The following is a 12566-nucleotide window of genomic DNA, read 5'->3' on the forward strand; positions in this document are numbered from 1 at the left end:
TCATAGGAATAGCAAATGTTCTTAATGTTTTGTACAATCAGTGTATATTCTAAGTTACAGATTTAATCTAAATTCAAAGCATTATTAATAAGCTGGTCAAGTGATTTTACATCAAACCATTCTATCTTTTTGAATAGATTGGAGAGTTATTGAGCTCGGCAGACCCTACACAAAAAGCTAGCCTCACACTGAGTTGTCCTAACACTGGAGTGTGGAAGAACTCAGTGTTGGAGAAACACAACCTACAAGACTTCATTGACATCAAAACAAACCTGCCATCAGTGCTACCTGAAATGGAAGGTCTGCAGGAGTTCACAGAATACCTCTCAGAGTCCCTGGAGCCACAGTCTTCTTTTGAGCTGCTGGAGCCCCCCAGTACTGTGGGCTTCCTCAAACTCTCCCGCCCCTGCTGCTACGTATTTCCAGGTGGGAGAGGAGACTCTGCCTTCTTTGCTGTTAACGGTTTCAACATCCTGGTCAACGGTGGGTCCGATCCACGCTCCTGTTTCTGGAAACTGGTTAGACATCTGGACAGAGTTGACTGCTTGCTCCTCACCCACATCGGTACTGACAATCTTCCAGGGGTGAACAGTCTTCTCCAAAGGAAAGTGGTAGAACTGGAGGATGAACAATCTGCCGACTCTCAGATCAATGAGGACTGGATGAAAAATCTAATTTCTCCTGATATTGGCATAGTTTTTCTTAATGCTCCAGAGAGATTGAAGTCATTCGAGGGTGATCCCAAAGAACTGCGGAGCTGCGATCAGGTGGCACTCACGTTGCAGCACCTTGACAGGCTAACAATCAATCCAGAGCCTGTTAGTCGCTCAAATGGACCCACCATTGAGCCTGTTATACTTTTCCAAAAGATGGGAGTCGGTCGTCTAGAGCTGTATGTTCTTAACCCAGTCAAAGGCAGTAAAGAGCTTGAGGCTTTGATGAAGAACTGGCCTGGCAATGGATCTAACATGAAAGGCTCAGAGATACCCCTGCCTTGCCTTGTCTCCATCTGTGCTCTATTGGTGTGGCATCCTGCCAGTACTCATGAGAAGATCATTCGAGTTCTCTTCCCTGGGTGTACTCCGCAGGCCAAGATTCTTGAAGGACTTGACAAAGTAAAGCATTTAGAATTCCTGAAACACCCCGCCGTGAGCCTTAGGGACCTTGAAGCATCCAAATCAGATAAACAACCAAAACGTGCAGAGAGTCGGGAGAGCCTTAAGTCCCTTCCCAAGGACTCCAGACCTAGCAGTGCCTTGCTGAAGGACAAACTTGGACGTGGGGACCTTAGGAAACAAGACGTGAAGACCAAGCCCAAAGGCCCAAGTGACATTGCTCCTAAAGAAAAGGAAGGGGATGAGAAGTTGAAATTGAAGGATGTGGATGCTAAACAAAGACTTCCAAAGCCTGAAAAGCTTATGACAAAGAAGGAACCTTTAAAGGATGAGAAAAAAGAAGTCAAAAAGAGGGATGAGAAAGCCTCTGCAGGTGTTGCCAAAAAGGATGAGAATGTGGAGAAAAAGAGAGAACCAATTAAGAAAGAACCTCTTGGTCTAAAACCAAAGAAAGACGTCAAACCTGATCCAAAGAAAGAGATCAAGAAGGAAATCAAGCCAGATGAGAAGAAACCAACAAAACCTGTCAGCAAGGATGTCAAAAAAGTGACAGCTGGACCTTCATTAGGAAACGCAGAAGCAAAAAAAAACGTAGGCAAGAATGGAACTTTGAAGAAGGATGCAATCCCCAAGAAAGACTCATTGAACAAGGGGGGAAAGTCAAAGACGAGTAAAAAGACAGAGAATCAAAAAGCTTCAGCCTCTGAAGGAGATGCGGATCGTTCTAAGATGTCAACGCCTGAAGACATGACAGCGGAATTCGAGAAGCTCAGAGCAGAAAATGGAGAGTCAGAGAAAAAGACTGCTATTGCAGTGAGCACTATAGCTAACAATGAAGGAATGGCGCAACCTGAAACAGAGAATGGATCAAGAGAAAATGCAGAGAAGGGAGACATCTTGGAAAGTCCAGAAAAGTTCCGCTGCATGGAGACACTCCCAAATCCAGAGAAGGCCCTGGGAACCACTTCACCTCTTGCCAAAACTCCTAAAAGTGACCGCAGTGTAAACTTTGATATTACACCAACTGAATACAGACTTCTTGATGGGGCCCTGCGAAATGGACAAGATGCATGTGCCAGCTCAGATGAGAAGACTTTAGAGTTGGTCTCCCCTGCTGACTCAGCCCCTAATAGCGCTGGGCATACCCCTTTCCACCAATCACCTGAAGAGGATGCTCAGGGCTCTGGTGAGGACAGTAGTCTCGGGGGAAGGGTGCCTAGCCTTGGGTTTGAAGACTGCCATGTCATGGGTTCTTGCAGGAACTCTGAGGTAGGCTCCTTGAAGGGGAACCTAGAGAACTCTACATCGTCCCAGGAGAAGCAATCAAGCCTTTTGACACTGAGTCCCTTCATGCTGCCGGACTCTGTCTCCCCTAATATTACCTCTATGCCTGCTGAAATCGGTTCCCCACACTCAACAGAAGTTGATGAGTCTCTTTCCGTGTCTTTTGAACAGGTGCTCCCATCTATTGATGAGTCACCCAAGGGAGACCATATGGACAGGTCCTACTCTAATGGGCATTTTGCTGATCCTGACCCCAAAATGGGGATGTCCTTACCTTTGAGGGCATGTCATAACATGCGTCCGCCAGGGGACGGCTCAGAGGAACGCCTTACTGGATTTCAGGGTCTTCTCCCTGACGTTCCCCATGACGTCGACCTCTGCCTGGTCTCACCTTGTGAATTCAAGCACCCGAAATCCCCAGAGAACCAACAACAGCATCTGTCTCCGGGGCTAGCGACATGTAGCCCGCGAGAACTATCAGAAAACAGCGACCACTCCCAGGACCTAGCTAAGCCACAAAGCGTCATTCATAGTGATCGACATTCACCACAAGGTCAGGAGACTCCACCCACATCTGCTAGTGAGTCCCTCAACACAGCCACAGATTCAGACATACCCCCAGGGACTGAAGACTGCCCCTCCATCACTGCAGACATGGACTCTGATGAGGATTCTGGGAGTTTCCCACCCCACCATCCACACGACCATCCCAGCTCTCACTCCTCCAACAGGGGAGCTCAACATTCCTCTCAGGACCCTCCCCCAGCCCCAATGAAGGACCTGCCACCCTTGCCGCCCCAGCCCGGTGCCTGCATGGCTGACCCTGAGGCTGATGCTCCAAGCAAGACCTCAAAGAGCAGTGCCACAAAAACCAAGAAACCAGCTGGGGTCACACACAGGTTAACGTCAGCCACCAGTACGACTCTGAACAGCAAGACCAAGACTGGCGGCACAACTGGTACGTTGAAAATCACCTCAAGTCTTGACACAAGGCCTTCATCCCGCAATATCACTAATGGCTCCAGACCTGGGACTGCAAGGTCAACTTCTTCAGGTAGGCACAGTCAGTGTTTTACACTTAGAACGATGACATTTGATAATCTTTTATTACTTGATTTCTATAATCAATTTACAAAGCATTAGGGACACCTTCCAGATATGTGACTCTTTTCAGGAAGCTAGGCGTATGTCGAGCTTCACTACTTCACAGGAGAGTCATTTGAATGTAAACTTTTTAACCTGTCTGGGGCGGTAGTGGAACCCCTCGCAACAGCCAATGAAATTGCAGGGCACCAAATACAAATCAACAGAAATCTCATAAATCAAGATACAATTCTTGTTAATCCAGCCACAGTGTCTGATTTCAAAAATGCTTTACAGCAAAAGCTCCACAAACAATTGTTAGGTCACCACCAAGTCACAGAAAAACCTAGCCATTTTTCCAGCCAAAGAGAGGAGTCACAAAAAGCACAAATAGAGATTAAATTAATCACTAACCTTTGATGATCTTCATCAGATGACACTCATAGGACTTCATATTACACAATACATGTACGTTTTGTTCGATAAAGTGCATATTTATATCCAAAAATCTCATTTTACATTGGCGAGTTATGTTCAGTAGTTCCAAAACATGCAGTGATTTTGCAGAGAGCCACATCAACTTACAGAAATACATTATAAATGTGGATGAAAATACAAGTTTTATGCATGGAACTTTAGATAAACTTCTCCTTAATGCAACCGCTGTATCAGATTTAAAAAAAAACTTTACTGAAAAAGCATACCATGCAATAATCTGAGTATGGAGCTCAGAGCCCAAACCGCCATGTTGCACAGTCATGTTGCACAGTCAACATTAGTCAGAAATAGCATCATAAATATTCACTTTGATGATCTTCATCGGAATGCACTCCCAGGAATCCCAGTTCCACAATTAATGTTTGATTTGTTCGATAAAGTTCATCATTTATGTCCATATACCTCCTTGTGTTAGGGCGTTTGGTAAACAAATCGAAATGTGCGTGCAACTTCCAGCGGAAAGGTCGGATGAAAATTCCAAAAAGTTATATTACTGGTTGTAGAAACATATCAAACGATGTATAGAATCAATCTTTAGGATGTTTTTATCATAAATGTTCAATAATGTTCCAACCGGAGAATTCCATTGTCTGTAGAAAAGCAATCAATCAACGTTCTAAAGACGGTTGACATCTAGTGGAAGTCTTAGGAAGTGCAACATAACCAATATCCCACTGTATCTTCAATAGGGGCTGAGTTGAAAAACTTCAAACCTCAGATTTCCCACTTCCTGTTTGGATTTTCTTTCAGGTTTTTACTCACAGACATCATTCAAACAGTTTTAGAAACTTCAGAGTTTTCTATCCAATACTACTAATAATATGCATAAATTAGCATCTGGGACTGAGTAGGAGGCAGTTTACTCTGGGCACGCTTTTCATCCAAAAGTGAAAATGCTGCCCCCTATCCCAATGAAGTTAATCAAAATGCTTTTTTTGGCAGAAATGCCTTCTAGAACATGTGAACGTTCTTCTGCCCTAAATACGAATAAAATTGGTAAATTACGAACCTAGTTGGTTTAGCCACGGAAAAAATGAGCAACCTTCCTGCTAGCAATGATTGACTGGGATAATGAGTGGGCTGGACATGCCGAGAGATGAGTTCGGATTGGTACATCGGATGTAGTACACTTCTGTCTATAACATGAGCTGGTCAGTATGTGTAGGTAATCCTTTTTAACATGTCTTTTTTGGAAAATATCACATAGTAGAACTGCATAGTGTTGCTCTCCACTTTCTGGAGGACGAGTTTTGAAATGAGTGGAATTTGAGTATAATAGCTAAGGAGATGGATAAAATTCTGGCGTTTGATTGCAAATATGCAGACATAGTCGAAAAGAGAACAGAAGGCCGTTGTATAAAGCACCTGTCTCTGGATTACATCTTCAAACTAAGGGCAACCATTGGCTGGCTCACTAGTTAACATTAGGTGTTTGATCTGTGTAGTAATATTATTCGTATCGCAGAGCCATTTGAATTGCTAGTTATATTCTAATGTTAGCTAGATATCATTAAACCTGGCAGGTAGCCCAGTGGTTAGAGCATTGGGCCAGTAACTGAAAGGTTGCTGGATCGAAACCCCTAACTGACTAGGTAAAAATCTTGTTGTTCTGCCCCTGAGCAAGGCAGTTAACCCACTGTTCCCCGGTAGGCCGTCATTGTAAATAAGAGTTTGTTCTTAACTGACTTGCCTAGTTTAATAAAGGTTATATAAAAAACACTCTGGCACTCCAGATAAAATTTACCAACACACACGTAGTATAAACCAGGCATTGTTTTGAAGTCTTTGGTTGTTTAGTACATGGCCTCACATGTGAATCCTTAAGGAGATGGGTGGTGCTAAAGCTTTAAGGGTGTGAATCATGCTGAATGGGTGTAGACAAAGAAGAGCTCTCCAGTAGGTGTACCAAAGCATTCAAGGGCCATTTTCTCAAAAGTGAGGTAACAAGTTTAGCAACTTTCAATGCAGAATTACTTTTCCATTGTTCCTCAACTGCAGTGTATGATATACCATTTTCTAGCTCTGATTTGTACTTTTATCCATTACAAATGTTGTAACATAAGACAATCAAGCCAGTCGGTCACATATTGAGTGTGCACCCCTCACCCTCCTTCTGCCCTCCAAACAGCCTCAATTCGCATGGACTCTACAAGGTGTCGAAAGCGTTCCACAGGGATGCTGGCTCATGATGTCTCCGATGCTTCCCACAGTTGTCAAGTTGGTTGGATGTCCTTTGGGCGGTAGACCATTGTTGATACACAGGAAACTGTTGAGCGTGAAAAACCCAACAGCGTTGCAGTTCTTGACACAAACTGGTGCTCCTGGCACCTAGTACTATACCCCATTCAAAGGCGCTTACATCTTTTGTTTTGTCTATTCACCCTCTTAATGGCACACATCCACAATCCATGTCTCAAGGCTTAAACATCCTTCTTTAACCGGTCTCCTCCCCTTCATCAAATCAAATGTTATTGGTCACATACACATGGTTAGCAGATGTTAATGCAAGTGTAGCAAAATGCTTGTGCTTCTCGTTCCGACAGTGCAGTAATATCTAACAAATAATCGAACAATTCCCCAACAACTACCTAATACACACAAATCTCAAGGGATGGAATAAGAATGTATAAATATATGGATAAGCAATGGCCGAGCAGCATAGGCAAGATGCAATAAATGGTATAAATACAGTATATACATATCTTACATTACTTATCTCATATGTACACATTATTAAAGTGACTAGTGAGTATCTATGTAGGCAGCAGCCTCTAATGTGCCAGTGATGGCCTTGAGATATAAGCTGTTTTTCAGTCTCTCTGTCCCAGCTTTGATGCACCTGTACTGACCTCGCCTTCTGGATGGTAGCGGGGTGAACAGTCAGTAGCGTGAGTGATTGTTGTCCTTGATGATCTTTTTGGCCTTCCTGTGACATTGGGTGCTGTAGGTGTCCTGGAGGGCAGATAGTTTGCCCCCCCGGTGATGCATTGTGCAGACCGCACCACCCTCTGGAGAGCCTTGCGGTTGAGGGCGGTGTAGTTGCCGTACTAGGCTGTGATACAGCCTGACAGGATGCTCTCAATTGTGCATCTGTAAAATTGTGTCAGGGATTTAGGTGACAAGACAATTTCTTCAGCCTCCTGAGGTTGAAGAGGTGCTGTTGTGCCTTCACCAAACTGTCTGTGGGTGGACCATTTCAGTTTGTCTGACGTGTACGCCGAGGAACTTTCCACCTTCTCCACTATTGTCCCTTCGATGTGGATGGCCATTTCAGAATGGCACAAATATCAGGGTACTGTTTCCTAAAGTCCACGATCATCTCCTTTGTTTTGTTGAGGTTGTTTTCCTGACACCACACTCCAAATGCTCTCACCACCTCCCTGTAGGCTTTCTCGTCGTTGTTGGTAATCAAGACCAATACTGTTGTGTCGTCTGCGAACTTGATGATTGAGTTGGAGGCGTGCATGGCCACGCAGTCATAGGTGAATAGGGAGTACAGGAGGGGGCTCAGCACGCACCCTTGTGGGGCCCCAGTGTTGAGGGTCAGCGAAGTGGAGATGTTGTTTCCTACCTTACCCACCTGGGGTGGCGGCCCGTCAAAGTCCAGGACCCGATTGCACAGTGCGGGGTTGAGACCCAGGGCCTCCAGCTTAATGAGGAGCTTGGATGGTACTATGGCGTTGAACGCCTAGCTGTAGTCAATGAACAGCATTCTTGTCTACACTGATTGAAGTGGATTTAACAAGTGACCTCAATAAGGGATCATAGCTTTCACCTGGTCAATCTGTCATGGAAAGAGCATGTGTTCCTAATTTTTTGTACAATATGTGTACATTGTGTTTTATGCCTAACTCTGCTCTGTGTCCTACAGGTTCTGTGGGCAGCAAGGCCAGTGCAGCTGGAGGGGCACCAGTTTATTTGGACCTGGCTTATCTCCCATCTGGTTGTGCCTCTACCACCATTGACGTGGAGTTCTTCCGACGCCTGCGCTCCTCCTGCTACATCGTCAGTGGCAATGAACACCTGAAGGAGTCTGTCATGAGACCTATTCTTGATGCCCTACTGGACGGGAAGACAGCCTGGCCCGATGTGCAGGTCACCCTCCCCCCCCCCCCTCCTCTTATTTCAAATTTTCCGTATTTGTAGTAAGTTGTCAAAAGTCTGTCTACTTCTATGTACTCATGCTCTCATTTTTATTTACCCATCTACCTTTCTACTCTCAGGTGACCCTGATCCCCACTTTTGACTCACTGACGATGCATGAGTGGTACCAGGAGACCCACGAGAGGCAGGGGGAGCTGGGCATTACCGTGCTGGGCAGCAACAGCACTGTGGCCATGCAAGAGGAGACCTTCCCTGCGTGTAAAGTGGAGTTCTGAGAGAGAACAAGATAAATCTTCAGATCCCTGCACTCTTATCCACCAAAGTATCTCCCTCACTTTATCTTCTCTTAAATTGTGATGGACTCGTTTCCCCCCTCTAAAATGACAATTTCCCACCCTAGCATGCATCACGTATAGCCTGGTGGATTAGCAGGCTTTTCTCCTCCTTTCAATCTTATTAATATAGAGCGGACTCCAGCATCTTTGCCTGGGTACATATATACCATGGATATGAAGGCAGAACATGATGATGTCCAAGAGTCTTTGTTCTACCAACATGAAGAAATGTTGTTCATTATGAATGCTAGGTAAGGTGGACTTAGAAGACTGGCAATACTAATCGAAGTTCCTCACACTTCTTATCAGCAGCCAGGTAGTTGTGATCCAAATCCCCAACAGCCCAGAGAAAACTAGTCGACAGCTGTAGGAAACCCTCTGCCTCCCTGGGGCTGAACTCCTGAGTTCTTCCTTCAACGATGAATCATTTCATCCGTATAGCATTTCATAGGTATATTTAGCCCTGCACCCATTTGCACAGTTATCAATTTCCACAGACAAGGGGACCGCAGTGAGAGAATCAGTGTTACAATAGAATAGGATGTCAGTCAAAAACTTTAAAAAGGCAGAGGGTGTGTGAGAGGAGGTGAAGATGGGACCTTTGTTGTCTCCTGGTGCACATGTAGTCGTGCAGAGACTTACTGAAGGACGACGGCATGTTGCTACATCCCATTTTGAGTTTCATAGACGGTCTATGAACATTATAAGGAGATCGCCAATGTCTTGGAAGGTAATGGTATGCATGTGAACAGAAGGATTACTCTGACATTGATAAAATAATGGAAGTCCACGTTTCAAGAAATCATGAAATGTGCAGTATTTTTGTGCAACATTCAGATCAGTCACTTTAACCCTTCATCTAGAGCGCATACTGTGGTATACTCTTTTGACAGTGTGTTTTTAAATGAAATGGCTTGGTAAATACTAGGTAATAATTTGTACTCAAAATAAATACTCGTAAGTAGTTTTAGATGAAAGTCAATAGACAATTGAGTCATTTATGTACCAACTCGCATGACTGAATTACAATTCTAGTACCGAGTAGTTATTTCATGAAAAAATGCACTTTCAATGAAGTGTTAACAGTACAGTATATTTCCACACTAATAAACCAACTGTATCCAAACTTCTATTTGAGTCCCTCTTCAAGACCAGAGTTGTTTTTATCATAGTGAAGCTGCATGATGTTACCATCCTTTAATTATAATTATAAACTGGGAGGGTTGAGTCCTGACTGCTGATTTTCTGAAAGCCGAGGTATCAGACCAAATACCATAGGTATTTCCCCAAAAATATTTTTGTTGTTCTAATTAAGTTGGTAACCATTTTATAATAGCATTAAGGCACCTCTTGGTTTTTTGGTATATGGCCAATATACTACAGCTACTGTCTGTATCCAGGCACTCCGTGTTTCGTCGTGCGTAAGAACAGCCCTTAGCCGTGGTATATTGGCCATATACCAAACTTCCTCGAGCCATGTTTCTTAAATATGCCATGTCAATGGGACCACTAAATGTCACATGCGCCAGAGGTTAAGCTTCACTGAAGAGGGATTCACAAAATGAGAAGTCATTAGCAATACTTTGCAAGACAGTCCATTCCATTTATCACAGAGTGGTTATTATTGTGCCTAAGTGAACTAAAGGAAATGCTAAACATGATTTTTAACAAGAACGGGAAATCAGTTATATCAGCAATCGCTTGTGTATCTGGTTAATTGCAGTAAAATGTAAATGATGTTATCTGTGAATGTCGACGCTTTTAGCTCTCTATCAAAGCAGATTGAGTCCAAATGCATGTCAGCACTGCTTGCACAGCCATGCCCACCACTTTGCTTGCAGACCAAGCACTTGTGTTATATTGCTCTTTGTTACAAAATATATTTTAATTTTATTCAAGGAGAAGGGATATGAAAGGATTTTAAACTTTTTTTTTCACTTGGGTTAAATGTTATTCTTGGAGAAATGTACTTGTTTTTTTGTTTTTTACTTACACTTGAAATTATATTTTTGGGCCATGCTGAGTTGTACAAGCATGCAGATCTCACAAGTTAAAATCTAATTTGAATTCAATTAAATGCCATGGCTCTTTGAGAGCACCTTGTACATTTGAAAATATCATGTGAAAAGGGTGTGTTCAGCCAGCCACATGTTGGCAGATCATATAATTCTAATTATTTCATACAGAAAAATGTAGTGTCATCTGTTTTTCTTTTATCAATCCATTAGCAATTCTATTTTTGTTTTCCCTAAATTGAGTTTTCTGTATATCAATAATGTGGTGTGGCTACTTTATCACTTACTATCATTTGATTAGCAACAGGCTACTCGCATGATATCATTAGCCAATGGCCGGACACAGTAAGTGGAACCGAGCTCACATTGTCACACGGAAGAGTGTTTAACAGCAGCATGTTTTTTGGTACTAGCTATAAGTCTGAGCAAAAAGGATTGAACGTGGATTGCATGACACTGATCACTTATTTGGATAGCTATTTCACACTACTGGAGTTAACGTTTGACAATCCATCATGTCTGTATTTGTGTGCACCATATATCACGACATTCTATATATCAGATTCTGGACTCAATGCATTGGTTTGGATATTGTGTGTCTCGTAACACCCGCTGTTGTTCATAACATGACTTGGCTTTGTTCTCAAAGATGTGTCCCAGAATGTCTACTACCACCTATTGATTCTCCCTCCTTGTCACAATATTCTGAAAGCCATGTTCAGTGGTATATTTGGCTCATTGGAATCAATAGAAGAACAAAATAATAATTCTAAAGAATGGTCCTGTGTTTCTCTGTTTCCGTCCCTGCCCCATTATAATAAAACTAGGTGAATGAGAAACCTCTTGTCGAAATCTGAGGCACTCCTGCGCTTCAGTCACAATTTAAGTGACCGTAGCACTTTGCATGGACATAGGTGTTCATATCTGTAAATCACGCCGCAACATAACTAAACCCATTGAGATTAATATGTTCTATTGGTCTTTGGCAACCAAATTGAACAGCACATTTTGGGAGATGAACAGCACATTTTGGGAGATGATTTCTTTAAAGCCTTTATATTTCAGTTTTTGGTGCTATATTTTTTTATACTTAGACACCTCTTTTCCCTTGCACCTATACATGTATGTTTGTCTATTTACATAACCTGTTGGTGGTTAACACATCCCTTGCAAGTGTCTGGAATTCACCTAGGAAATGCTATGAATGTCTGTAAAAATGTCATTAGACTGTTTCAGCGGTGTCACGTGAGTGTGGTGGTTAGATTAATAATGACAGGGTGGATTGATTCAGTATTGAAACACTAATTTTAGTTTTATTTTATTTTGCAGTGTATATATATACCCCTTTTATAAATGTGTGTGTGCTTAATTGGTGTTGTTTCCCTGACTTTCAACTTTCAAGATTGGAAACCATGACCTTGGGGCGGCAGGTAGCCTTGTGGTTAGAGCTTTGGACTTGTAACCAAAAGGTTGCAAGATCAAATCCCTGATCTGACAAGGTAAACATCTGTTGTTCTGCTCCTAAACAAGGCAGTTAACCCACTGTTCATAGGCTGTCATTGAAAATAAGAATTTTGTTCTTAACTGACTTGCCTAGTTAAATAAAGGTAAAATTTAAAAAAACCTGTGACCTTCTGATCCCTATCACAGTCCACTATGTCAGTAGGGTTAGGGCACCACTCCTTTTTTCAGTAGATTAGAAATGTGATTAGTTATGTCGGATAACAACCTGTATTGGGATTCGAACTGGCGATCTTGTCTGTCATAACCTGTGTTTTAACGTGCTCCATCCACCACCAACCTGCCTTTTTTCTTCTTTTTTTTACTCACCTGTAAACTCCACCCACTGACCTGTCGCTCTGCCCACTGAGCTTTCATCCAACCGATCACATTCGTATCTGCCAGTGCCCTGGAGGCGGAGCTGCCATCAGAACACATTGGAGGACAGTGTAAGGACTGTTTCTACAGTTGTGGCTAGATGGAGTACAGCTCCATCTAGTTGTCGTGTTGGGACAACAAATGTTGATAACTAGTGTTTTAGCTAAGCCTTACCCTTTTCCTAACCTTAACCTAATTCTCCTAACCTGCTACATTAGTTCCAACATGCTACGTAAAGTCACAACTGTAGAAAC

General features: G+C 42.9%; 1 protein-coding gene across 2 annotated transcripts in view; it reads left to right on the forward strand.

Annotated features, from left to right (window-relative positions):
- The window catches only part of LOC110524121 (microtubule-associated protein 1S), a 47227-nt gene extending 35170 nt beyond the window's left edge, over positions 1 to 12057 (forward strand). The window contains exons 5-7 of one of the 2 annotated variants that reach the window (XM_021603473.2): positions 138 to 3453; positions 7852 to 8075; positions 8204 to 12057. In XM_021603473.2, the coding sequence (XP_021459148.2) occupies positions 138 to 3453; positions 7852 to 8075; positions 8204 to 8359 (3696 nt within the window). In that variant the 3' untranslated portion in view covers positions 8360 to 12057. The remainder of the gene's footprint in view (positions 1 to 137; positions 3454 to 7851; positions 8076 to 8203) is intronic. The other variant, XM_021603474.2, reaches the window with a different exon arrangement.
- The last annotated feature ends 509 nt before the right edge of the window (positions 12058 to 12566 follow it).

This window comes from Oncorhynchus mykiss, chromosome 5, assembly GCF_013265735.2.
Source record: "Oncorhynchus mykiss isolate Arlee chromosome 5, USDA_OmykA_1.1, whole genome shotgun sequence".
Lineage (NCBI taxonomy): Eukaryota > Metazoa > Chordata > Actinopteri > Salmoniformes > Salmonidae > Oncorhynchus > Oncorhynchus mykiss.